The 23,314-nt window shown below is 47.8% G+C and overlaps 1 protein-coding gene across 3 annotated transcripts in view; it reads right to left on the bottom strand.

The window, feature by feature from the left end:
* AP2M1 (adaptor related protein complex 2 subunit mu 1) overlaps positions 1-22,772 on the bottom strand; it is a 29,061-nt gene extending 6,289 nt beyond the window's left edge. Inside the window, exons 1-4 of one of the 3 annotated variants that reach the window (XM_074591398.1) lie at positions 22,646-22,772; positions 10,438-10,550; positions 4,708-4,973; positions 3,222-3,304 (exon numbers count right to left, since the gene is read on the bottom strand). In XM_074591398.1, coding sequence (XP_074447499.1) covers positions 3,222-3,304; positions 4,708-4,973; positions 10,438-10,511 — 423 coding nt within the window. In that variant the 5' untranslated portion in view covers positions 10,512-10,550; positions 22,646-22,772. Of the gene's footprint in view, positions 1-3,221; positions 3,305-4,707; positions 4,974-10,437; positions 10,581-14,772; positions 14,845-22,605 lie in introns of those variants that run through there. The other 2 variants (XM_074591400.1, XM_074591399.1) reach the window with 2 other exon arrangements.
* Between the last annotated feature and the right edge of the window lie 542 nt (positions 22,773-23,314).

The raw sequence follows: 23,314 nt of genomic DNA, 5'->3' as shown, positions 1-23,314 counted from the left end.
GGCAGCTAATTAGCACAAACAAGATGAGGGGCTTTGACCTTCAGCTCCCCTCAGAAAACACAGCAGTCCTAGCAGTGAAACGGCTTTTCAGACTCGACCCATTATTATCACCCAAATACAACGCAGAGCAGAGGGAGTGACAGACAGGCCAAATACCACTCCCAGTAATGTTCCTACACAGAGCAGACTCATGTCGCTGTTCTTAAAGCAAGCCCTGGACATTTACCATGGCACAGATGCCCAGACTATGAGGCATCCAGGACTGCAGTCACTTTAAGTCTGGGTCCTATATAAAGTTATATCCTTGTTAATTCCACCTCTTCCACCAGAATGACTGCAGAACACAGACGCGGGTCCTGCCCCAGCAGCCTTGCACCAGGCCCACAGGTCGGGTGGTAGTACATGATCTCAGCTTTAAAGCAGCAGTAGCTTGGTTTCACACATGTTCTTGCCACAGACATGGTGACCCCCTGAGCAAGCAGAGACATTATCGTAACATCTAAGAGGCAGAGAGTTTTACAATATATATAGATGTAACACCCAGTTCTCTGGCTTCCAAAGGGACACTGATCACCTGCTGATGTTCCACCTCCTGCAATAGCATCAGTGCCATGAACCTCTACTGGTCGCTACAGAAAGTGAGTGGATGGATCTGTGAGCAGATGCCTGGGGAGTGCCAATGCTAGGATCGCCCACCAGCATGAGCGTTCCCTCAGGTCTGAAATGTCTCAGGACTGGGACCTTCCCTGAGGATGAGTAAGTCAGCTAAAACGGGACAAGAACACCCAACTTGTACTCAGTTGCCAGCATGTTAACTAGGTTAAAGGCAGATGCCTATCAGCAGGTTTCCTGGGCTCTGGCAGCTGGTGGCAGCCCTCTCCTCACTTTTAAGAGGTACTAGCAGCATTTTAGCACTACAGAATGTCTAAGGTTTGGGGTAACTAAGAGTGAACTACCTCACGCTCACAGAAAGCACTTGGAAGGGAAGAAAAGTACAACCTTCAGCTAGTTAACGAAGTCTGGAGAGATGCAGACAGAATCTGAAGAGTGAGAACAGAGCACAGCTCCACCTTGAGCTGTAAGAGCACGTTTAGCCTAAGGATAGGGACTAGAAGTGAAATCATGTTGCACACCGGTACCTTCTAAAAATCTGTGTGCTACACAACCCCGTTCCCAGAGCACAGGGGTACTTCCCTTGGCAAGCAATGCAGCAACATCAGCACTTCCAAAAAATAAAAATAAGCAGATCTTTTATTCCAAGATCTGGAATATAAGTGGCCCTGGAAAGACCACTGCAGCCATACAAGGTGGGCATTCAGAGGGCAGCAGCTCAGTAAGCCTCAAATCTTTGAAAACAAAGTCAAAAAGTTGAGCTTGGAAAGTCTGACATAGCTGTGGATTTTGCTCCTTCAGGTCAGCAGGACACAAGCCCAAGGAAAGCACCATCATGGACTAAGCAGGGATAAGGGAGCATGCACGACAGACCACTCTGCCTCAGATTTTGGCCCAAGATACCTGCCAGAAGCGGGCTGTAAGCGAAGGAGTTGGAGGCTAGATGCACCAGAGTAGACAAGGAAATATGCAAGTACTGTTTCAATCGTTGCCCCTGCCATACTGTGCCTGGAAAGGATTATTTCTGCGTTTTGAACTGGGCTGCAGAAACTTCCAACACAGAGCAGAATAACTGCTTACTTATGAAAAGCTGTAGTCCAAAACTGCTTATAAGGGAAGAAATAAGCCTGTTGTTGAAAGCAGCAAGATGCTGTGACAGTGGTTTGCACAAAAACAGTGTAGAATTTTGTCAGACAAAAAAAAAAAAAAAAAAAGAGCTAGGGAAGGAAGTGAGGGTGGTGGTTAGTTTTGCATTTTCCTAGGAACAGGAGCTGACTCAGCTAATGTGAGTGCTGACTGCCCAAAACATCAGACTGCAGAAGGGATTTACACTAGGGCTCGGAATGGGGGACTGAGGCCGGATGCACCCACATGTGGCCACCGAGACATGCATGCCCTCTTGCAAAAGACTGTTTGCTCTTCTAGCAGGAAATACACTGCTCAGAGACAGCTTCTCTCTCGCCTCCTTCTTGAGAGATGGAGCTAGTCTTGCTACCAGAGGATTAAAAGTTTAAAGAAGAGTTCTTAGGAAGTCAGTGCTGATGAACAGAGTTGAAACAGAGTCTCCAGAGACTCTGACCTCTGCTTATCCTTAACAAGAACGGTCACCAGGCAGGCTCTTGCTTAGCACTTCCCTTCTGTTTGTACCTCAGGGCTGAAGCTTCACCCAGACCTCTGTTGCAGACAGCTTCAGTACAAACCGACCCCCAGCTTTTTTCCCTGACTCACCTGCTACACAGGGGAGAGGACTGAGTTTTAGGCTAAGTCCTCATTATGAGTTGCACAGCTGTGTCAGATGGACAGAGCGAGCAATATTCCTTGGGGACATGAGAAACAGTGACTATAACAGTCCTTTGGTTTCAGAGGTTGAGCATGAGCTGGGCAAGATGGGAAGCCTGATTTTGAGGACCATCGCCTGGAGTAGGATTAGGGCTAGTTTAAAACACATTCCCAAGAACAGTGCAATTGCAGTGTCTTTTTTCCCCCCAGGTGCCCTTTATCTTCTACCTCCATGTAAACTTTGTTGCAAGGGTTAACGCTGTGCCAAATGCACAGTAGAGATTCTCATCTCCAGCATGAGAAAACTCAGACTGTACTGATGCTGATCTGCAGGAACCGAATAACATCAGCTTCCTGCCTCACAGCAAGATGCACAAGGATGAAGAATACTTCATTACATGACAGGCATGAAAGCCTGACAGCTCAAAGCACTGAAGGCTGGTAGAGAACAGACCTGCTCAGCAAGACTCACACGCAGAAGAACTATTTCTGGTTCAGCAGGTAGATTTGTTTATCCTCTGTCAGAAGCTGACACAGAGCAGAGCCTAAAGCCAGCAATGATTTACATGCAAGGGACTGGCATTATCCTAGCTCAGGGCCCTTCCTCACGCATCTTACCATGCGCCAGGGAACATGAGGTCACACAAGCACAGACACGTAGAAGGAGCTGCCACCGAGCTACATCCCTGTCAGGCTGTTCTCAATCTACCCAGGCACCTCCACTCAGCACAGTTCAAATGATTAGTTGGTAATTAAGACTGTACTTTCTCAAACAGGCTTCCAGAAAATTAACCAGCAGAGCAGTGCTGTACCCAAATTCCTCTGGTTACCTGACTCTTGATGCCTTGCTGAGTGATGAAGGTCTTCAGGGCCCCTGTTTCGGAGTTCTGAGGATAGCCAAAGTCCAGGATTTCTACAGAAGGGTAAAAGAAGGTTAGTTCAGAGCTGCAAGGTATAAACATGCCAACCACGCTAACAATTCCTATAATGAGAGCGCCAATTAGTGTACAGACACTGCTTACACGTTAAGTTTCTGAATAAGTTGCTGGAGCATTCCTTACCAAGGAAAAAGAAACAGCCTTGCTGAATTTATTTCCCTGTGCAATATTTTGGAGAGGAGGGGTGATAGAAAACTGTTCAACCAATGAATTTGCTGGTTTCCAAGTACAACTGCACTTCAGGACTAAATATCAACTAATCTAGCCATGCGCACAGGGCGCAATGAGGAGGTTTTCCAAAAAACATCCCAAGGACAATAAAGAGGGTTTATCCAACAGCAGAACAATCTGTCTTCACAGCACTTTCTTTAGGTTTTGATTTTCATATGAAGATGTAATAAAAATCAAAACCTAAAAAAACCCACAAACCAGCAGAGTAGGGGCACTGCAGGATGATCAGTGTGGGAGAGAAACAAATGTTAACTACAGACGGCTACTGCACTTAACACCCACTCCCCTCAAAGAGGAAGGGAACAACCCAGAAGAGACCTAGAGGGGAGAGAAGACCACTAACTTGAATACCGAGTGACACCACACTGGCAGGTTTTGCTACCCCCGTGCCTATGAGGAGACAGCAGTGACTGACCAAAGCAGAGAAACAGCAGTCTCTTCATCTGCCCAGAGGGAACAGAGAAACCATCAGTCACTATGACCCTTGGCTAAGAGTCCCAGGACACACAGACGCAGTGCCTTGTCTGGAAAACAAATTGCGGCAGAACTAATACAAAGTGCTCATGTTATGCGAAACAGGGACAGCTCAAGGGCAATCTCCACAGGCAGGCTGATATCACAAGCAGCTGAAGGGACGCTGTATTATATTCGATGGTGAAATTTGGAGCTGCATCACTGGGGGAGGTAGGGATGGGACAGAGCAGGTTGGGTTTTATCGATTTCCTTCTGCCTCAGAACTGCCCCCAAGAGGCAATCCAAGAGGCAACCCAAGAATGGCAACCAACTGCTGCACTGCTAGAGCCACCTGGGCACTAGCTGGGATGGCTGGCCTTAGAGGTGCTAATGATAGTCCTCATTATCCACCTCAGTATAATGATAGCCCTACACCTACACAGGATCCACTCAGAAGCTGGGGTTTGGTACCAACTGCCTCATTTACACAAGTACACAGCCACAACCAACAGAAGGCTATGGGCTTGAGATGTCATCTACAGCTACAGTACAGGTGGCACTAGAAAGCAGATTAAGTAATTTTGAACTCACACATATTAAGAATACTTCAAGTATTATTACTACATCAAACTAACCTAAGGGTTTGAGAACAACCAAGTGCAACATCACATAACAGATAAGGGAAATATCTCACCATCCAGTAGCTCATAGATCAGCACAAAGTTGTTCTTTATGTTCTCCTCACTGATCTTCCCGAAGTAGGCAGTCATCACATCACACATCTTGTAAAGAAACTCGAATACCATGGCAGCGTTGACATTCTGCTTGGTGACAGCAGCCAGCCAGATGTTGGAACGCTTGACATGGAAGAAACTTGTGCGGGCGATGTTGGTGACAGGCGAGCGTACCTGCTGCCGTGCGTGGATGACATTGACGCGGAAGGCATCGACGGCATTCCGCCTACGAGATCATCACCAAAGATGAGTTAGCACAGCGTATGTGAAAACAAGCTGGCTGCACAGTTCTGCTTATGTGATTACAGACACTGAACTACATACACCAAGCTCACTTAGGAGGAGTGCCTGGGGATGTCTCTAAGAGAGATAAGTGAAGGCTCTGAGCAGGGTTAGACATTAAATTCTGCACAAACTAAAGGAGAGACAGAGCGCTACTGCCGTCTAAGGAACTTTGGACTACAGGGTAACTGTAGTCAGGAGGAGAAGCTAACCTCCATCTGAAGTCAGATGGCAAAGGAATCTTCCCTTCAATTGATTTTGCCAGTGCTCACAATTGATTGCCATAGCTGGGAACAAACACAGTAGCAGCTATGGCTCAAAGAGCCCAGATCTGACTAAACACCTAGTTACCATCTACTCTGCATGCCCAGGCCTTCGCTCTCTTGCCCCAAAGCAAGCTGTAGTCTCCCAAGGTATTTGTCGATGGCAGTTCCTCCCAGACATACCACCGAGGAAAAAACAGCAAAACCTGCCCGGGTCATCCGAGCGAAGTCAGTGCCCAGGTACACCACCAAAGGGAGCTTGAGGTCTCAGATCCATCCCACCTCCATTCCCCGGGCACCATGGAGGGCAGGCTCAAAGCAGCAAGCAGGATTAGGAACGTTTTTGGCTTTCCAGCTACACAAGTCCTCTCAAGCCTGCTAGGCTTCGGAACAGGTCTCTTGCACGTGGACTTAGGGTCCCCACTGCGCAACGTGCTAGCAGCACTGCATTACGTGCACAGGATGGTCCGGTACCATGAACAGGACAGAGGTTCTGCAGTGCTGAAGAGGTGCTGTGCCAGCTTCCCCAGCTGCTGCCATCTTTAATCGAAATTGTCTATACACTAGTGACAGGGAACAAATCCCTCCTGGGTGAACGCTGATGTCTGAGTGGCATTCTGGATGCCAGCTCTTCCACACTAGAGTTTCCTCATCCCATAGCTACAAGTCAGGATAAACTTCCCAAATTAACTTAAAGTCCACCAAATCTAAGAACACAGGAAGGAAGCCCGAGTGCTTTATATGACAAGACTGAGACTTAAAGCAATAGTCTACACACCAAGCCAAGACTCCTCTAGTTGTGCTTTATTACTCATTCTTAGACATTACGTAGAGCAGGGGGTCTTCTGACTGCAGCATCAAGGCCATGGTACTGACTATGCAGAATCGTGTTTGAGAGCAGACAGTAATAATATCCTTGCAAGCAAGGATACGGACACACAAACGCTTATAAGCATTGAGGGTTGTCAACAATCCAGCAGACAGTTCCAAGTTTGAAAACAAAAGATATTCAAAGGAACATATGCTACCACAGCAAGCGTTTGCTCCTTGAAGGTCCGGGTACTTATGTAGAAGCTTCATCAGTAAACACGCTCCCCCATAAGCAAAATTCTGGCCTTCAAATACTTCTCAGGTTTTATTGCTCCAGAAGGTTTGCAAGTTTGAGTTATATTAGTATTTAATTACTACTTTAGTTTTTCCATGAGAAAGTAATTTAATCCGCTATAAAGTAACAGTATCTAAAAGCCCCATTCCTCCCCTTCAGTTAGCCTTGCAAGGAAAGTTCTGCTTTTTCTGGAGCGTCAGCCCTCCCAGCCTCAAGTTCTAACCCAATAGAACTAGTACCAGAACCAGCAGCCAGGCTGGTTATGCCAGAGGAGAAGCCTCGGGCGGGTAAGGCTTCTCTAGCACACCGATTGCCCACTCTGCAGTGCCAGTCATGGCCTACCACGCGTCTCTTACCTATTGCTACAGCGGCCAATGAGATGGGATGGACAGAAATGGCGCCAGCGGAGAAAGGAGGAGTGACAGCAACAAGAGAAAGGGTTAGAAACACACACACAAGGCACAATGAATCCAAAGAGATAAGGAGAGACCAAACAGCACCCCCTCCCCCTGCTCCTGGCCACAAAGGCCAAGGTGGCATCGGATGGGCAGTAACAAGCTGTGGCAGCAATGGAGCCCTTGCAAGGTACAACACGGACATGCCGTGGTCAGGCTGCCAGTGCGGACAGACTTGTGTCTGGCTGAAGTTTAGGGCTAACTGGGCATTTAGTCCAGAGGAGTCGCATCCGTATCACATCAGTGATACCCAGTCCGCTCTGCTAATACATACAGCAGGCCTTGGAGGCGAGAAACCCCAAGCCTCAATCCGAGGCATCGCCTGGGGGCCATAAAGTATCAGGTATCTTCTTCCCAGTCTGCCTCAGAACAGGACTGCAAGTCTGAGTGGGCATTTCTATGAGAGTACATCTCATTTGAAGCTGTTTGGGTTTACGCTTTCTGGCTTGGTCCAGCCAACAGGAAACACAGCAAGTTTGATAGAGCTGGAGCACATCTGGAGAGATAAGGCACCTCCTGCAGACTCAGACACTGCTCTATCCAGCTTGCACTTTTTCCTTAAGGATCAAGAGCCATGAAGCCAAAGTGATGTATTAGAAGCTCAGAAACCAAATGCCTATTACCTTTAAAGTGCATGCAGTTTGTCATGTAAGCTGCTCAGTTTCAAATAGATTATTTTTATTAAATAGCTACATTCTTAAATGCAGGTAGGTTCTCTCAGTGACTACGTCACTGAAGAACAAGGCACTTGAAGATCCAAGTAGAGCCCTCCACGGTATCCTGAATTAAATGCATAGCGCTTTGCTTTTTTTTTTTCTTTAGAGGCTGCTTATGCATGCAGCTAGCTGCTGTATGGACAGATGCACTACATGCACTAAAGCCATTCTACGTTGCAAGCAAAGAAAGTCCAAGTTTTGTGGTACTTCTGCCTTTAAAGTCAAGGGAAGGGTTTCTTCATTGACTGTCACTTTGCTCATTAACGTTTGAGCTAGCGTGTGCTTATTTAGACCCTTAAACTATGCAAGGGGAGGGGTTCTCATAACCACAGAAAACCTTTAATCTCTCCCAACACACAAGCTGAGGCTTCAGAATGCCAAAGGCAAGTGCCAAACCGAAGGACTCCCGAGGGCCAATCACTTGGAGCCCACACGAAGACAGGCAGCAGCTACGCTCGCTTCCCATTCAATCTACCTCCCAACAAGCTGGATGGGCTGAGCCATCAGCACTTCAGATCCATCGTTTAGGAATTAACAGTGTAGTGTTCTAGAAACCTATCGCCTGTTTCTTTGGTTAGAGACAGAGCTCCTACAAAGTTGAGTGCAAGCTACAGTATCATGGCTATTCTTTTCTCTACCTCCCTCTGCAGGTTAGGATATTAAAAGCTTTTAAGCAGACCTGGTATTGATGCTAGTGTTCAGAATAGGAAATGGCAGATATCCAACTCCATTTGCTTGCTATAGAGCTGAAGACTCTCGATTACTTGATTACACTACCAAGATGAGACACAGCCATTTTAAGACAATTTGTTTTATAAGGTTACACATCTAAAAAATTCCAAACCAGGTTTGAAGGCCTGTTTCAGAAGGAATCCAACACCTTGGGGAGCAAGCTTGGTTAATAGCCAGCACCAGCTCCACACAAGTCACAAGAACGACACTTTCACAGGAACTGAATGGAGGATTTCACTCAAGGGAACACTGACTCCTGAAGTCCTAGAGAAAACACTTGAATCCTTTTGGCACTTTTTGCCAAATGAAAAAGTTCAGATAGGATCAGGCAGGAAATCCCTTTTTCTAGTTTTGCCTGGCCAGCTGGCAGGAAGTACTTTATCATGTACTGAATACAAGTCACTCACTTTGCAAGAGGAATGAGCCAAGATTAAAAGCTATAGAAGATCACTACATTAAAAATAACTACTTGTCTCCCCAGTGTACATCTCCACAGCCAGAATGCCCTTTAAATCAAAAGGCCTTCTTGAATAAACATCAATTCGAGCACAATCCTATCTAAGTACTTTAAGTTTGCAAGCCACAAAAAAGGTATTTTTTTTTACCAGAAACTGCAGTAACAGTGTCCCTAGCCCCACACACAACATATTCTCAAAATTTACCTATAATCCAGACTGGTTTATCTCACTGTGATATCTATTCATTAGGGGAACTTTCCAAAGTCAGATCTGCTATATGAACTGCTCTGAAGAGCTTCAGCTAGCAAGCATTCAAGACTGAAATGAGTTAGTACAGCAGAGGAGAGGCAAAACTTTGTAGCCAGCAGTTCTCTGCTTCAGAAATACAATGCTTCCTTGGCTCAGCTCTGTGTAGAAGTTCCGGAATAACGCAGCCAACCTTAGAACAGCTACTTTACTCTGCCTTAGTTGACTTAGAACAAGCCAAGAGATTTAAAGCTCATTAGGTGAAACCTTATTACAGACACTGTGTTGACTGCTACTCCGTCAATGAAACAGTGCAAGCCTTGACTAGCTACCAGTTCTACCTCAACTTTTAACCTCCACTAGCCAATCCATAACCAGAAGGGACACACTCTTCAGACTAGAGCAGTCTGAAGGCAGACTGGCTTGACAGTTTTTTTGTAATTCACGGCAACAAGTTATTTCACTGCACATCCAACCACTATTCATTGTGGAGACCTGGTGCAATCTATTTTTTCCTAAACCAGCCAATCTATTTTTTCCTAAACCTCTCTCATTGGCCTCTGAATTAACACATACCACAGCCCTGCTTCAGCCATGTTTTAACTCTGTTAACTTCAATTACTAACTTCCACCTAATGCCTAACACTAATGAAAACCCACTAAGAAGAGCAGTGTTGTGCAAGAAAGCCAGCATCACCACTCTGTACCGGGTTCCTTACAGCGCTGTCCACTGCCTTTAAGACACTGTATTTTCAGTAAGGTCCCTCTGGGAACTGGCAGCCTAAGGGCTGTACAGATCAGTCTAAATGAGCATCATAACACTTGTGCGAAGTATGAGACACCTACAGTCTACCAAAGGCTTTCAGTGCTTCCCACTACTTTAATTACCCAATGAATGTAAGCTTTTCGCACAAAAGGCTGCCATATAAAGTCGGGGGACAGAACGCCAGCTTTACAAGTACAGCTGCGGTTACTATGAGGCTGCCTGCAGACGTAACTTTCCAAGGCCATCGACAGTCTTCTGCACGCCTCTACTTGATGCTAGACATCTGTGTTTGAAACTAATTCAGAGCCCTGGTTATAGTGCGTGGCAGACAGTTCCCACGTTACTGCTCCCATAAAGTTTTAACAAATGCAGTGAGACGGGAGGACTCCCACAGTGGCAGTCCATGTTACTGAAGCATTTGGCATAACAGCCAGATCCCTACGATCTAAAAGAAAGTCCCAGTTGGCCTGCAGGCCATCCTTTACTAACACCTGCAGGTGACCAGGGTTTAACAAACTTTTTTTTTTTTAACTAAGCCTAGAGCAGCAAGTTGAGTTGCAGTCTTACATGCATGCACAGCTAATGCAGAACAAAGCAGCTCTGGGTTGTTGTTTGCACCAAAATGAGACAGAAGTGCAAAGACAAGGGATGCAACAGAAGCACTTACCCAATGTCATCCCGGTAGACTCGAGAGATTAAAACCTCTCCTTTGTGATTATAGATGAATAAACCTCCGATCATGATGGAACTTTAGTCTTCTCTTCCCATGTTGCTTAAGACCTGAAGCAGGAGAGGGCATGTATCAGTAGGCTGCATGGCAACAGGCAGTACAGCACACACAGACTTTGAGACCTGCTGGCTATTAGCCAGGACACAGACACCTTTTGTCACACACATCCTCAACCAGAAGACAATTCTGTCAATACCTGTGGGGGTAAGGACCTGACAGCACGCGTCCTGGTGCCACAGGAATAACAAACTCCGGCAGATTGCAGGGAGGGAGAAGCAGAGGGCATGCTCAGAGATGTTCCTGAGAGTCTGATGGTGTGGGTACCACCGTGATACCCGGGCAGCCTCACGCATGGCTGAGGCCCAGTAGGGCAGCCAGAGACTCGGGAGCAGCTCGGACGCTGTAAGCAGCTGCCCGCCTTGTGTTTACATCCTGGAGAGGAGAGTACAGAGCTCCTTACTTATAGAGGACTACTGGAGCCCGCATTTCACTTTGGAGAGGAGGGAAGTAGCCTTATTTTTGCAGTTATAGATTGTACTTTTTGATCTCCTGGGATTTTATATGGAAAAGTGTGTGTTCCCAATGCACAGTACAGACTGTATGTACCACAACAGACCTAAGCCCTAACTACACGCTAGTCTCTCCAGATCAGCATCCCCTCGTGTTTGCTGCGGAAACCTCAGGGACACACCGTAACAAGGACTCAGTCAGGAAGCCCACCGGCAACCAACTGCCTCGTTCCAGACCAAAGGAGCCACCGCAGGAATCCTGACCGAGGCCCAGCTGAGTGACTTCCCAAGCTTAGGTCTAGCGAGTACATACAGCCACCACGCACCCTCTACCACACAAGATAGAGTCTGAATGTGACTGCAATCGGTATCCAGGACTGAAGCTTAAAATTATCGCTGAAATAGATGCAGGCTTACTTCTTATTCCACTCATCAGCATGGATGGGTCAAGCCTCAAGTATTAGTGGTACCTGGCCTATCCCATGAATGTGAGGAAAAAAACACAGGCCTGAAGCTACAAGTAAATCAAAGACCCTTCATTTCTACTATAAAGCATCTCTCTCCCCAATGACTGAGATACAAATCAGATGCAACTCGCAGTTAAGTCTTTTTGCAAACAGTTCACACAAGTGTCTGAGATGTCACCAAGCCTATCACTGTACAGCAGGTTGTTCTTAGCAGCAAGTACACCTTGGTTTATTACCGCTTTTACATAGTTTTTAATACAGCCATGTTACAGCCTTTGCTGATCCCAAGCAGCACCGAGTTACACTTTGGAGTCCAAACTGAGAGCAGTCTGGCCACAAGTTGCCATTGGAGTGGGAGATCTCAACCACAGCCCGCTTTAACTGGGGGCTAGTGCCTCAGAAGTTACCCTCTTAAACTGCTAATCTTCTCTTTCTTCAAAGGAAGACTGTTTTGAAGAGAGCTACAAAGCTTCTAGACATTGATGCAGAAGACAGATAGTTCAGCAGATCCCATTCCTGTAGTCGTATGCACTCTATTCACTCAGGTCTAAGTCCTAATACCCCCTCTGGCAACTGCTTGGTTGGCTTAGATAAGCACTACCGCTGTGACAGGGGAAGCCTCGTGACCAGTCTTAGGACGATCCCAGAGGTATTTCTCAGCTTTGGCACTGCAGAGCTGTAGATAACCAACCATCTCCATGCTGCTGTTGGGGTCGGTTAGCCTACACCCACTTGTCTGGGGTGGGTGGAGAGGATAGGGAGAGGCGAGCCTAGAGACAGATGCTGACAGCGAACCGATATGCGTTTGCTCAGGAGCACAGCAAAAATGAAGTTACCTTGACCTACCCTCAGATCACCTCAGAGGTCGGTGGGGGGAAAAAAAAAACAAAAACAAAAAACACCACCAAAAAAACACACAGAAGCAATACACACAGCAGAGGGACAAAAGGACTCCCAGGGTAGGAGCCTGGAGTATTAAGAGTAACATATCCTCTAGAAGTTACATTCAAGAAACTAAAGTAGCTGCCTATTTGAAGGGACTACTACAGACCTCAATTCCAGGCTAGAACAAGATTTAAGTGCAGCCTCTACTTTTAACAAAAAAGAAACTTTAAGTTTCACAAGCCTTTACACCATTTTTGGCTACACCTAATGAGCCCTCAGAGAGTAACATTACACATTTCTCTGCTACAGGTCTTCAACTACCAGACAGCTGCTTCTGCTCATTAAAAGGAAAAAGAAAAAAAGAATCCAAAAGTCAGCTGTTAAGTCAAAATAGCAAGAAACGGACAAGCAGTCTTCCCAGAGCTCAGTGGTGAGCTTCCTGGCTTTTACTCCCACATTCTGCTGGCTGAGCGTCTCTGGCTATTAACAGGCTGCCTCCTGTCACTTGTCAGTGCCTTCACGTGGTACCGTCATCAACGTTTTTTGATTTCTGAGACTCCATCTCGCACAGAACAGGTTTTCAAATACGTTTTTCTTCCACTCTCATTAGTGACACTTCATAACTTCAGGACACAAGTATTTCATTTACATGCAGGATAAAACTCTGCAACCAGCCTATTAAGACAGAGGCAGCACCCAGCCTGAGACTCCGGTGCAGCTACAGAGCGGGAAAAGCTTCTGTAGCTGCTCAGGGTCCCACACAGGGGACTGAGGCCACACAGTGCAGCTGGCAGCAAGGCCACCACCCTGGGACAATCCTGTTGGTCAACAGAACAAAACCGGGTTCCCAAATATAAGAAAGTGGCTGTACACAGACTCATGGCTACTTACATGGAACATACATGGCCCTAACACGTGTGGCATGCTGGAGGTCACCGAAAGGTAACGTGCAGGGCTACAACCCAAAACGTGGAGAGTATCTGAATGCAGTTGCCCAGCAAGCCTGGCAGATACTGAAGCTGTAATTCAGCAAACATTTGAAAGGTCATTCACACAGGCCAAATGATGAAAAAAAAAAAGTATCATTATGACAATGAAAGCAACTTGTCATCCACTCTAGGAAATTCTTTCCTAATTAGTATTTTTTCATTCCAGATAGGAGACATGGATGTCTTTTCAGACTGCTGCAGTGCTGGCTTCCACATTCAGATATGGACTGTTGCCACCAAAGGTGAAGACGAGCTCCTGCATCCTCTTTAAGACTCACATTGTACAGAATAGTTTCCTGGAAGCTTATGCAACTGGCAAAGCTGGATCATATGAATCCCACAAACCCTTTCCAGAAGATTCCTAGAAAGCACATCCTAATCTTAAAAAAAATAATAATCTTCCTCTTGGGTTTAATGCTGCTTATTTGTTTCACTATTTTTAGCATAAAGGAAACGTCTGCTTTGATGAGCAATAGGATCAGACAGACATCACACGTAAGACAAAGCCTCTTGCTTAGCATGACAAGCCAATTGCTTTCTGAAAAAGCCCTGATTTGAATATTTACTACATTACTATAAAATACATAGAAGACTGCTGACCAAGCTTTATGTTGGAAATTAAAAGCTTTCTCTTCGGAAGATCTACAAACTTTAAATGTTGATTGAGATAACGAGGCTATGCCTTCTCTTATGTTAGGTTAGAACATATTCTGTAATAGCTTCACTTAAGTTACAGGCAAAAATATCAGCATTTTTAACTGCATCGCAGTACTAGGCAGCAGAGTCAACTGCTTGCTTATCCTATATGTCAGTAAAAACATGTTAAATGGAGAGTAGAAGCAGCATGATTAAAGTGCTTTTGGTTTTTAAAAAATTCTTTGTCAATGCAGAGAAATGCTAGACTTCTTCCTTACACAGATACACTGGGAGCTGAGTTCAGGCTTCAAATTTTCCACACACAGTTAGCTCCTAACCAGCTTCATTTGCACATTTAATAGCTACTTTGGGTCATACTGCAGATCCGTTAGCTCAGGGTCTTGGCTCTGACGTCAGCGACGAAGGGACAGTCAGACAACAGTAAGGACAGGTCAAGACAACACTCCCCAGGAGATCCTCTTGCAATGTCTCATTTACCTCAGAAGTCTCAATAAATCTTTTTAAAGTATTTGTCCAGTTTCCTCGCGAACATCTGCATCAGCAAGATCCCACAGCAAAAAAAAAAGTCTACAGTTTTACAACCACTGTACAAAACACCCTCCCTTTTGTTTTAAGCCTGCTTTTTCTTTCCCCCAGCTTTGTTTAATGGCCTCTAGTTCAAGTGCAGGAAGAAACAATTAAGAACTCGCCCCCGTACTCTATCTCCAGGCCACACAGGATTTTGCAGATCTCCACTGCCCCTTTCCCACAATGAGACGTGCCCACCTTACTCGGTTGCTCTTCACAAGGAAACTGCTTTATGCTTCAGTCTTTCTCAGAGCCTTCCTCTAAACGTTTTCTTGCTGGAAGTGAGTGCAAAACTGCACGTTATTCAAGATGTAAGCAAACCATGATATAGACAATATGACAATCATACATACCCTGCTTTGATCATTTCCTAGTGGATCTCCATACTTAACTTACATTTTTAAACCACCACTGAGCAAGAAGCTAACGATTTCATCGTTTATCATAACTCCAAGATCACACTGAATTCAGTCTTCAAGGTGATGAATGACATTTACAGGTGAAGCTAGAATTGCCTTCGCTCCCTAATCCACCTACCTGCTATATGCACCACTGTGCATTTATGTACCTTGAATTTAGTGTGACATTTTATAGTCCCACCACTGCACCTCTATGCCATTTCTGACCTACTCTGCCCTTACTACTCTGAATACCCTCATATCTACACACACACGCCCCGCCATGACTACAGACCAGGGCTGCTCTTATTGCAAATTCTCATTTGCTACGAGACAGGAGCGTGCAGGAAGATCAGCCACCAACCAGCTGATGCATACTAGCCACGCTACACTGGTAACGCAACTCCATATTGAACAGCTTGCTCAAAGTCAGAGAGCGGCTGGCTCTGTGCTGCGCGAACCCCTGGTTAGCACTTGAGGCAGCAGGTTCACTTACTACAGATTTAGCTACAAAATCAGGACCATTCTGCCAGTTTGTTTTACAATGGCAGCCTACCAGCATAAACATACCAGGGAGATACCGCTAGCGTCATTTCATGTGGAGCGGCAGCTTGCCTCCATGACAGTTATGAGTCTCCTCAGGCCTGAAAACCCCTCAATTCTCCAGCTCTACGGATTAAACCTGAAGTCCCACTTAAGTGCAATTTACCTGACTATTTGTGTCAGATAACTGGTAGTGTGTTTGCAGGTACCGAGCAAAGTCACATGGGCTGAGGACAGCAAATAGAGGAAACAGTTTTAGATGACCAACCCAACGGAACCAGCTATCTGTCAGGTCTCTGGAGTAGCTGAGTGGCACACACAATATAAGCCTCTTGCTGCGCTCCCATCTAATGCCCCCAGGAACCAAAGAGGTCTTGAGCGCACACGTATTTAACACAATTATAAGCAGATCTCCCTTGCTCTGCTTGACTTCTGCAGCCCAGCATCTTGAAGAATTCCAAGCACCAGAAGCACTGGTAGCAGAACGGCATCAACACAGCTCACAGCAAGTTGGGTTTGGTGCAGTGTCCTTCTCACTCAGCCTTCACCAGGTCTGCCCACAGTAGAAGCTCAGGGAACACAACATTCCGGTCTTCTGCTCAAGCCCTGCACTACATCCCTCCTAGAAACAAGATCAGCGTGACCACACTCCTTCCCTATACAGAATTACTTCCACCAGCTAATGGGAGCATGTCCACACAGCTGGAAACTCAAGAGGTAGAATGACTAGCCCAGAGAGATATGAACAGATGAGAGGAAAGCCATACAAAGGGCAGCATGCAAAAGAAAGTTGCTTAAAGCTCAGCAAGAAGAATGGCTCTTTAAGATGACAATGGCTCTCCTTGAAGCGGCTGCTGTGAAAATAAGCCTGCTTTGTTTTGATCCTCATTTGTGTTTTGGTACAAGTTTCACAGATACTTGTTTCAACTATTTCAAGGTTACACTGCAACTAGACTGAGGCTTTTAGTAGTACAGTTCAGACTCTGTATGATCTTCCATACGTTTTTAAATAATGAATAGTTTTCAGATCAGCTTTGAAAATGAAAGATCCTAGTGCTTGCAACGGTTAAGAACTGCGGAGAACGGGTCTCTAATTAATTTCAGACTGACATTCAGTGACTCACGGCTGCTGGAATCAGAAGGCCCCATAACAAGAAATCCTCCACAGGAGATGGGTTCATCTGCTCACTGTGTATAAGCGACATGACTCAGAAAGCGTCCCAGCATTGCTCAATCAGTTTTCAATGACTCATTCTGCTCCTCTCCACACTCAGCCTTTTCTAGGGAACTTGCCCTACACTGTTTTTGAGCTTTCTCAGGCTAATAGCTCTTTGCAAGACACAGTTTAAGAGCAAAGCCCATCACTTCTTCAACTGTTTATCACTAAGTGCCTCTGGAAACCCAAGCTGACTCTAGCTGAATCCTGTGAGTTAATGGTCCATCAACTGCATTTTCAGAACTTTGCAGCTCTGCTCCTTCTGTTTCACTAGCTTGAACATATGGCGACCCGCTCCACGCTGCGAGCTACAGCCCAGTTTTCTAGTTATAGTATGGATGAATTTATTCTAGTTAAGGTAAAGAGAAGATCCACATATATGTGTAATTCACACCAGCTGGTGACTAATCACCTTAATTTAGGAACAACAGACCTCTCCTGATACACTTTGCGTTCTTCAAGCAGCTAGCTACCGGGGTGGGAGTGAGACCCAACATCTGAATGCTGCTCCCACAAATACCTAAGGCTAGTACACTTCCTACCCTGCTGCCAAGTACTTGCATTCCCATATACTTCTATTTCAACCCATAAATAGAAAGGAAAAGGATCATGAGGACCATCATAGGCAGACCACATTATTTATACACACTTATAAACCCAACAGGAGTTAAGGCGACATGGAAATGCCTTTCCAAAATGCCAATTCACTCAAGTGAAAATGAGAGCATTAAGATACACCTTTATAGCAACTCTGGCAAAGTTACAACATTAAGACAGCCAGCTACAAAAAAAGAAACGTGTTTAAAACCGAAATGCGGATTTGAATGCATTTCAGCAGTTACATAACTGAAAAGCAGCAAGATTAGCTGTGCCTGCGATGACTGACGTGGGAATGTGTGCCCTCCTAAAAGAATCACGCACACTCCTCTCAAATCACGTCGCTGCGCAGGGAACGGGCATTAGGGAGCATCCCTCTCTCAAGTCATCACAACACTGTAGACGAAGCCGCAGAAGCCAGTCTGCAGCAGGTTAGCTGCACACCATAACCAAGGGTCCAGAGAAAGATAAGGATGGAATAAAACACAGAATCTCAAAACCTGCTTTTGTCCACTGATTCTACCATAGATGGAAAATGTTCTATCTATTAGCTCTGACCTAAAGACAGGTGGTTCTCCAAAAGCCATCAGACTCTGCCCTTTCAGACCCACATTGTGCCACGCACTTGAGTGCATGGGTGCAGCCAGGAGCACGGGCTCAGGCAGCAGGATCCTGTCGCTGGGCCGTCAGCAGTGTCACGTTCTGGGATGAACTAGGAGCTACCTAGCGAGATGATGCATTAAACCTGCATTTATCAAGTGAAGATTCAGCAGCTCCCTCCTGCAGCATGCAAGAGCCCAGCCTTCTATTTCCATTGCCTCCTCATGGATTCTGACCTAGCACGACCTAGAAAAGTGAACAACGTGGAGCAGGGCGCTCAACAAGGCCGAGGTAGGAATGGATTAACAAGCATAGTTCGTTCTCTCTGCAGTGGCTGATTTGTATCTGCATCAGCTCTTACAGAAACACCACAGCAAACAGCACCGATTCTCCAGTCTTTGTCCAGTGCATCAGCCTCCCGTGGTCTCTCCGCTTGAGAAGCCACAGCATCACACCAGTAACAACACACCACTGCAGTACCACAGTCATCTGTTCATCACGGTACGAAAGACAAAGCTGAATTCTAGCCTAAATCCCAGATATACAGGCATTTAAACAACTGACTTTTTCCAATACATTTGTCCCATAACCTGAAGCCTTTCAGGTGACGCTACACAGACCATTAATCCTTCCCTGCACCAGCAGGAACAGCAGTAGCTTCAACCTACACCACAAACTTTGGAACACAGTTGCCTGCCTTTTGCAACTGTATTTGCACAAATGAAAAAAAAAACATTTAAGAAAAAGAAGCTGATCTGCTCAAATTCATTGCTTAGGAAAAACTGTTAGTTTCCTGCAGTGGTAGGAGGCAACGTGGCTGCAGTAACTACAGCCTGACATCCAGGCAAGAGATACGGCATTGTCAGGGGAAGCGTGTCATTAGCAGTGTCCCTACAGCCTAACAGTACAGGAACCACCATAAACTTGAGCGTATATTGGTATTTGTGCCTCAGGAAAGAAGAAAATGCACCACTTAAGTTCAGTGCAGAAGCCGCTGAGCTCTCGAGTTAGGCCCGGCCATTATCACAGCAGACCTGCTCAGCAAGCCCTCGGCGTTCTCTCTTCAGAGGCGCAGTGGTAACACTGCAGCTCAGGAATGAATGCTTGAGAGCAGCCTGACAGCAGGCACAGGAGCTCCTACACTGTCCCTAACAGCATAACACCAGTTTCACATTACCACCCAAGCACCAACAGCCTCAGCACCCGGCGAGCACTGGCCACCTCCTGATAGCACCGAGTGCATTTGTCCATTCACTTCGGAACACACCTTTGGGATCAGCTGTATTTTACTGCGCCAGCTGCGTGGCTGCTATTCTGACTGCAGAGATACCTCTCCAGAAAAGAGTCTGGCACTACAGGTGGTGAAAACAAGCACGCAACATGGTCTACCAGTTACCTTAAACTCAGCCGCCGGCAGAGCAAGCCACCGAGGCTTGACCAGCAGAGCTGAGGAGACCCCTGCTCACCTGCAAAGCCACTTTGCCCACTGTCAGACAAGCTGTTTGCTTCATCGAGTTTCCTGTGCCACCAAGGTACGAATAAACACAAGACAATCAGTAGTGAGCCCAAGACCCGGCTGCTCTGGGCTTTGTCACTCCCATTAAGGGGACATAAGTTTCCCACAGCACAGACATCACTTAGTTTGAGTGAAAACAGGAATGCTTATTTCTCTAATCTACACAGCACATCTAGGAAACAGCAATCACAAGTCAGTTCATAAGCTGGTGTAAAGCAACCAACCCATTTAGTAGTCTATTAAAAGAAAGTTTGGGTTCTGACTTAACAGTAAGTAAGACTTCTGTGCATTAATGAGCTTATCTAACTAAGCAGTTCAAGGTACATTAGCTGCTAGAGTTCTCATCCAGGAAGAAAACAGGAGAGGTATCGCAGCTCTCACCCAGCGGGCTGAGGGTAAATCACCAACTGTAACGATTTCTGCATTCCAGAAATCAGTATGATCTTGGACAAGTGACAAGAGTTGAAGCAGGAGGGGGATTAGTCAGGCTGCTCTGGCAAAGTGGAGTTATTCAGAAAACCAGTCCTTTCAGGCTAGCGCTAGCCATTATCAAACCAAAAGGCTTAAGGCTTACACCAATGTCATCACCCCATCAGCTAATCCGAGCATCTAAGCTTTGCTTAGAGGGCTGCATTAGCCACTTTCCAGAAGGCCATGGGCTGCGCCTGGTTTTAAACAAGAGTAGCTCCAATTGCTTCATCCTGGGGAAGACAGGCTGCATAATTTAATTAAGAGGCATACTGTGAGCTAAAGAGCTACTGAGATAAACCCATCAGTTTCAGAGAAACCGTTCCTATTTTAAACCCAATCCCATAAATCCCCATAACCAGTAGGCAGGAAGAGGAGCACGTCCAGCTCTTACCAGGCTGTCCTCCTACAGTCTACTTCTGCGTGCCACACTGCACACAGCGAGTCTGAAGGGTAGCGAGAGAGAAAAACTGACACAAGAAAACACGAGAAGCTCCCTTACTCTGGTAAAACATCACAGGAACAGCGTTTAACACACCTCTCCACCTTATTTTGCGTCCAACCTTATCTGAACGGCCCCAATGCCTTCTTCCATTTCTACCAGTTCTTCCAAGGCAGTTTTAAATGCAGTCTGCAACAACTTCTACTTGTTTTTCACTCTTGAGCTAGCAACCTGAACAGTGACGTGCATTCTGTTCATCTTCTAACAGAAGAGGTTAGTGAGGGGGACTGGATTTTGAGTAACCCGCTTATATTCTGCGGACCAGTAATGGTCTAGGTGCCCTGACTTGCCAGTACTTCTCTCTCTACTACTACCATAAGCAGATAACTGCACTTCACATTCTGTGCCTCAGCCTGCAAGCTTTTAGCTGAGCTGCCAACTTCCCGCTGGGATCAAAATAATATACGGCTTGCTAGTAACTTTTGACTCTGTAGGTCATTCACTAAAGGAGAAAAGCTGACTCTGCCATACAGACCAATTATATTTTGGCACCCCAGGCTGTACTTCTGTCCATCCTCTAGTTAATCCTAAGAGCAGCCTTTAAATACTCTAATGGTCTTTAGTAGCATAAGCTTAGAAAAACAGAGCAAGATGTGCTGCAAGACAGTCTTGGCTTTACCATTTCTTGATGTATGGATGAGACAAGAAAAGTGCAACTAGGATCACAGGAAGTTTCTTTACAAAGCCCATTTTGTTTAGTGATTGTTCCTGTTCCATCAAAAAAATGAGATACTAACAAACCAGAGTGCATTTCCAGTCATCTGTGCTGAAAAGAACTCAAGATGTAACCCTTCACAGCCTCAAGACTCAACTTTTCAAAGGCCAGAACTGTGCTCTCTCTGGAGAGAGCAGCATCCATACCCTTCAAGGATCTCTCAAATGCTGTCCCTGAAAGAAAACGTGGCCAGTTTGCAGCCCAAAGCACGCCAGGTATCTCTGTCACTAGATGTCAGTAACATGGCACTTCCTACAGAAGAGAAGTGATGCCTCCCTTCTGACAGGGAAAATATGGAAGTAGGCAGCTTGGCAGCATCTCTTCAGATTAGAGACTGTCCCTCCAAGCAAAACTCGCAGGGACAAGTACAGCTTTTACTACAGGAAAAAACAGTAGCTACAGCTCTGATAGCATTCAAACAAATGTTGCCCAAGAAGACACATGAGCCCACATGCAGTCAGAAACCTGCAATACCTAGGCTTCCGAGCCACAGAGGCCACCCAGACTCACCTACCTGGGAAAGTTCCAGGCTTGGATTTTGGCAGCCTGAGGCTAAAACTTGGTAGCAGCTTTGTCATACTAAAGCAAGCAGAAAACAGACCATAGAATCACACAGCTTATGGGGAGAAGACTAGATCAAAAGCAAGTAACTTCCTAGTGGGGAGAGCAGTCAACTGCACTGGACGATAAGCAAAGGCTGCATTTCCTGCAGCTTTACTGAATCCAAGAACCCAGCCCAGGGAAGAATGGAAGTGGAAATGCATCTAGAAGAGCCGTTGGATAAGAGCCCGTTTTAAGCCTCAGAACACGCACGGTTCAGCATCAGCAGGACTACGTTCTGCCTCAGCAGGTTTTCCAGGAAGGAAGCCGGAGGGTGCAAGCCGTGACCGAGCTAATTCACGTCTCTATCACTAGCGCAGGAGGATCATCTTAGGGGAAGTTCCTGCCCGATCTGACTGCGGGACCTTTGCCCGGGCTGACCCAGCACATCGGGGCAGGCCCTCCCCGGGCGCCCTGTGCCACACAGAGCCTCACCGTCCCCACCCTCGCCCGGTGCAGCACCGCAGGGCTGCCACCCCCGCTATTCCAGACAGAGAGCTAATTAACAGAAACAATTCATAAGCTCCGTCAACCCCAAGCAACGTGCGAGCGGATGGGCCAGCCCCGGCGGGGCTGGGGTCGCCCGGCGCCCCCCGCGCCGGCGGCTGAGGAAAAGCCCACCCGGGGGAGCGCCCCTTCCCCCCGTCGCGGCTGCGGGGGGCACCCGCGCCCCTCCTCAAGGACGGGCGGCGGCAGACCTCGCCCTGCGGCAGGGCCCCCCGAAGCCTGTCAAGGCCGCGCCCCGCGGGGTAGGCCCGCGGACCCCCGCCAGCGCCAAGGGAGACGCCACCCGCCGCAGCCCGGCCAGCGCCCGGGCGCGGCCGCGGAGCGCGCCCCGTCGTAGGAGGCCGCCCGGAGAAGGGAAGCAGGCCGCACGCCCCGCCGCAGAGCGGGGGGACGGCCCTGGGCACCTCACCTGCCGCCGCCCGCCGCCGCCGCTCACTGCCCAGCGCCCAAGATGGCGGCCGCCACCCCCCCCCCCGTCCCTCCGCGCCCCCCCTATCACTGCAGAGCCTCCGCAGCGCATGCGCCACCGCGGGGGCGGGGCGGGGCGTCCGCGGCGGCGCCGGGCGGGCGGGCCGCGCGCGGGGGCTGCCGGGAGCTGTAGTCCCTCGGCGCGGTGCGCGCTGGGAGCTGTAGTCCGGGGCGGGCGAGGGAGCACAGCCGGGCCCACGCGGGGGGCGAGCGGCTGCTCCGGGCCTGGGGCTCCCCCGCCTCCGCGGGGGCCGCCCGTCGGGCACAGGCGTGCTCCGGGCGGGGAGGCGGCTCTTCCCCGCGCGGAGGCCCGACGCCACCGCGGGCCGCTGTCTCCTACGGGCCCAGCACCGCAGGCCCCGCGCACCGGCCCCCGCGGCTCGCCTGCGCCCGGGAGGCTGCACCCAGCGCCCCTGTCAGGCCTGTCCCCGCTTCTCCCATCCCCCCGGCGCCCGCCGGACACGGGGAGCACCGAAGGCAGGCCCCGCAGCGGGGCGGCGGCAGAGGGAAGCCGGGGACGGCGCCGGGTGGCGCCGCAGCAGCCCCCGGCAGCCCGGGAAGGGGCGGGCGGAAAAGGGGCACAGGGGACCCTCCGCCGGCGGGGGTCGCG

Source organism: Larus michahellis, chromosome 6 (genome assembly GCF_964199755.1).
Source record: "Larus michahellis chromosome 6, bLarMic1.1, whole genome shotgun sequence".
Taxonomy (NCBI): Eukaryota; Metazoa; Chordata; class Aves; order Charadriiformes; family Laridae; genus Larus; species Larus michahellis.
The sequence above is the reverse complement of the archived record's forward strand: the minus strand, read 5'-3'. Positions and strand labels throughout refer to the sequence as shown.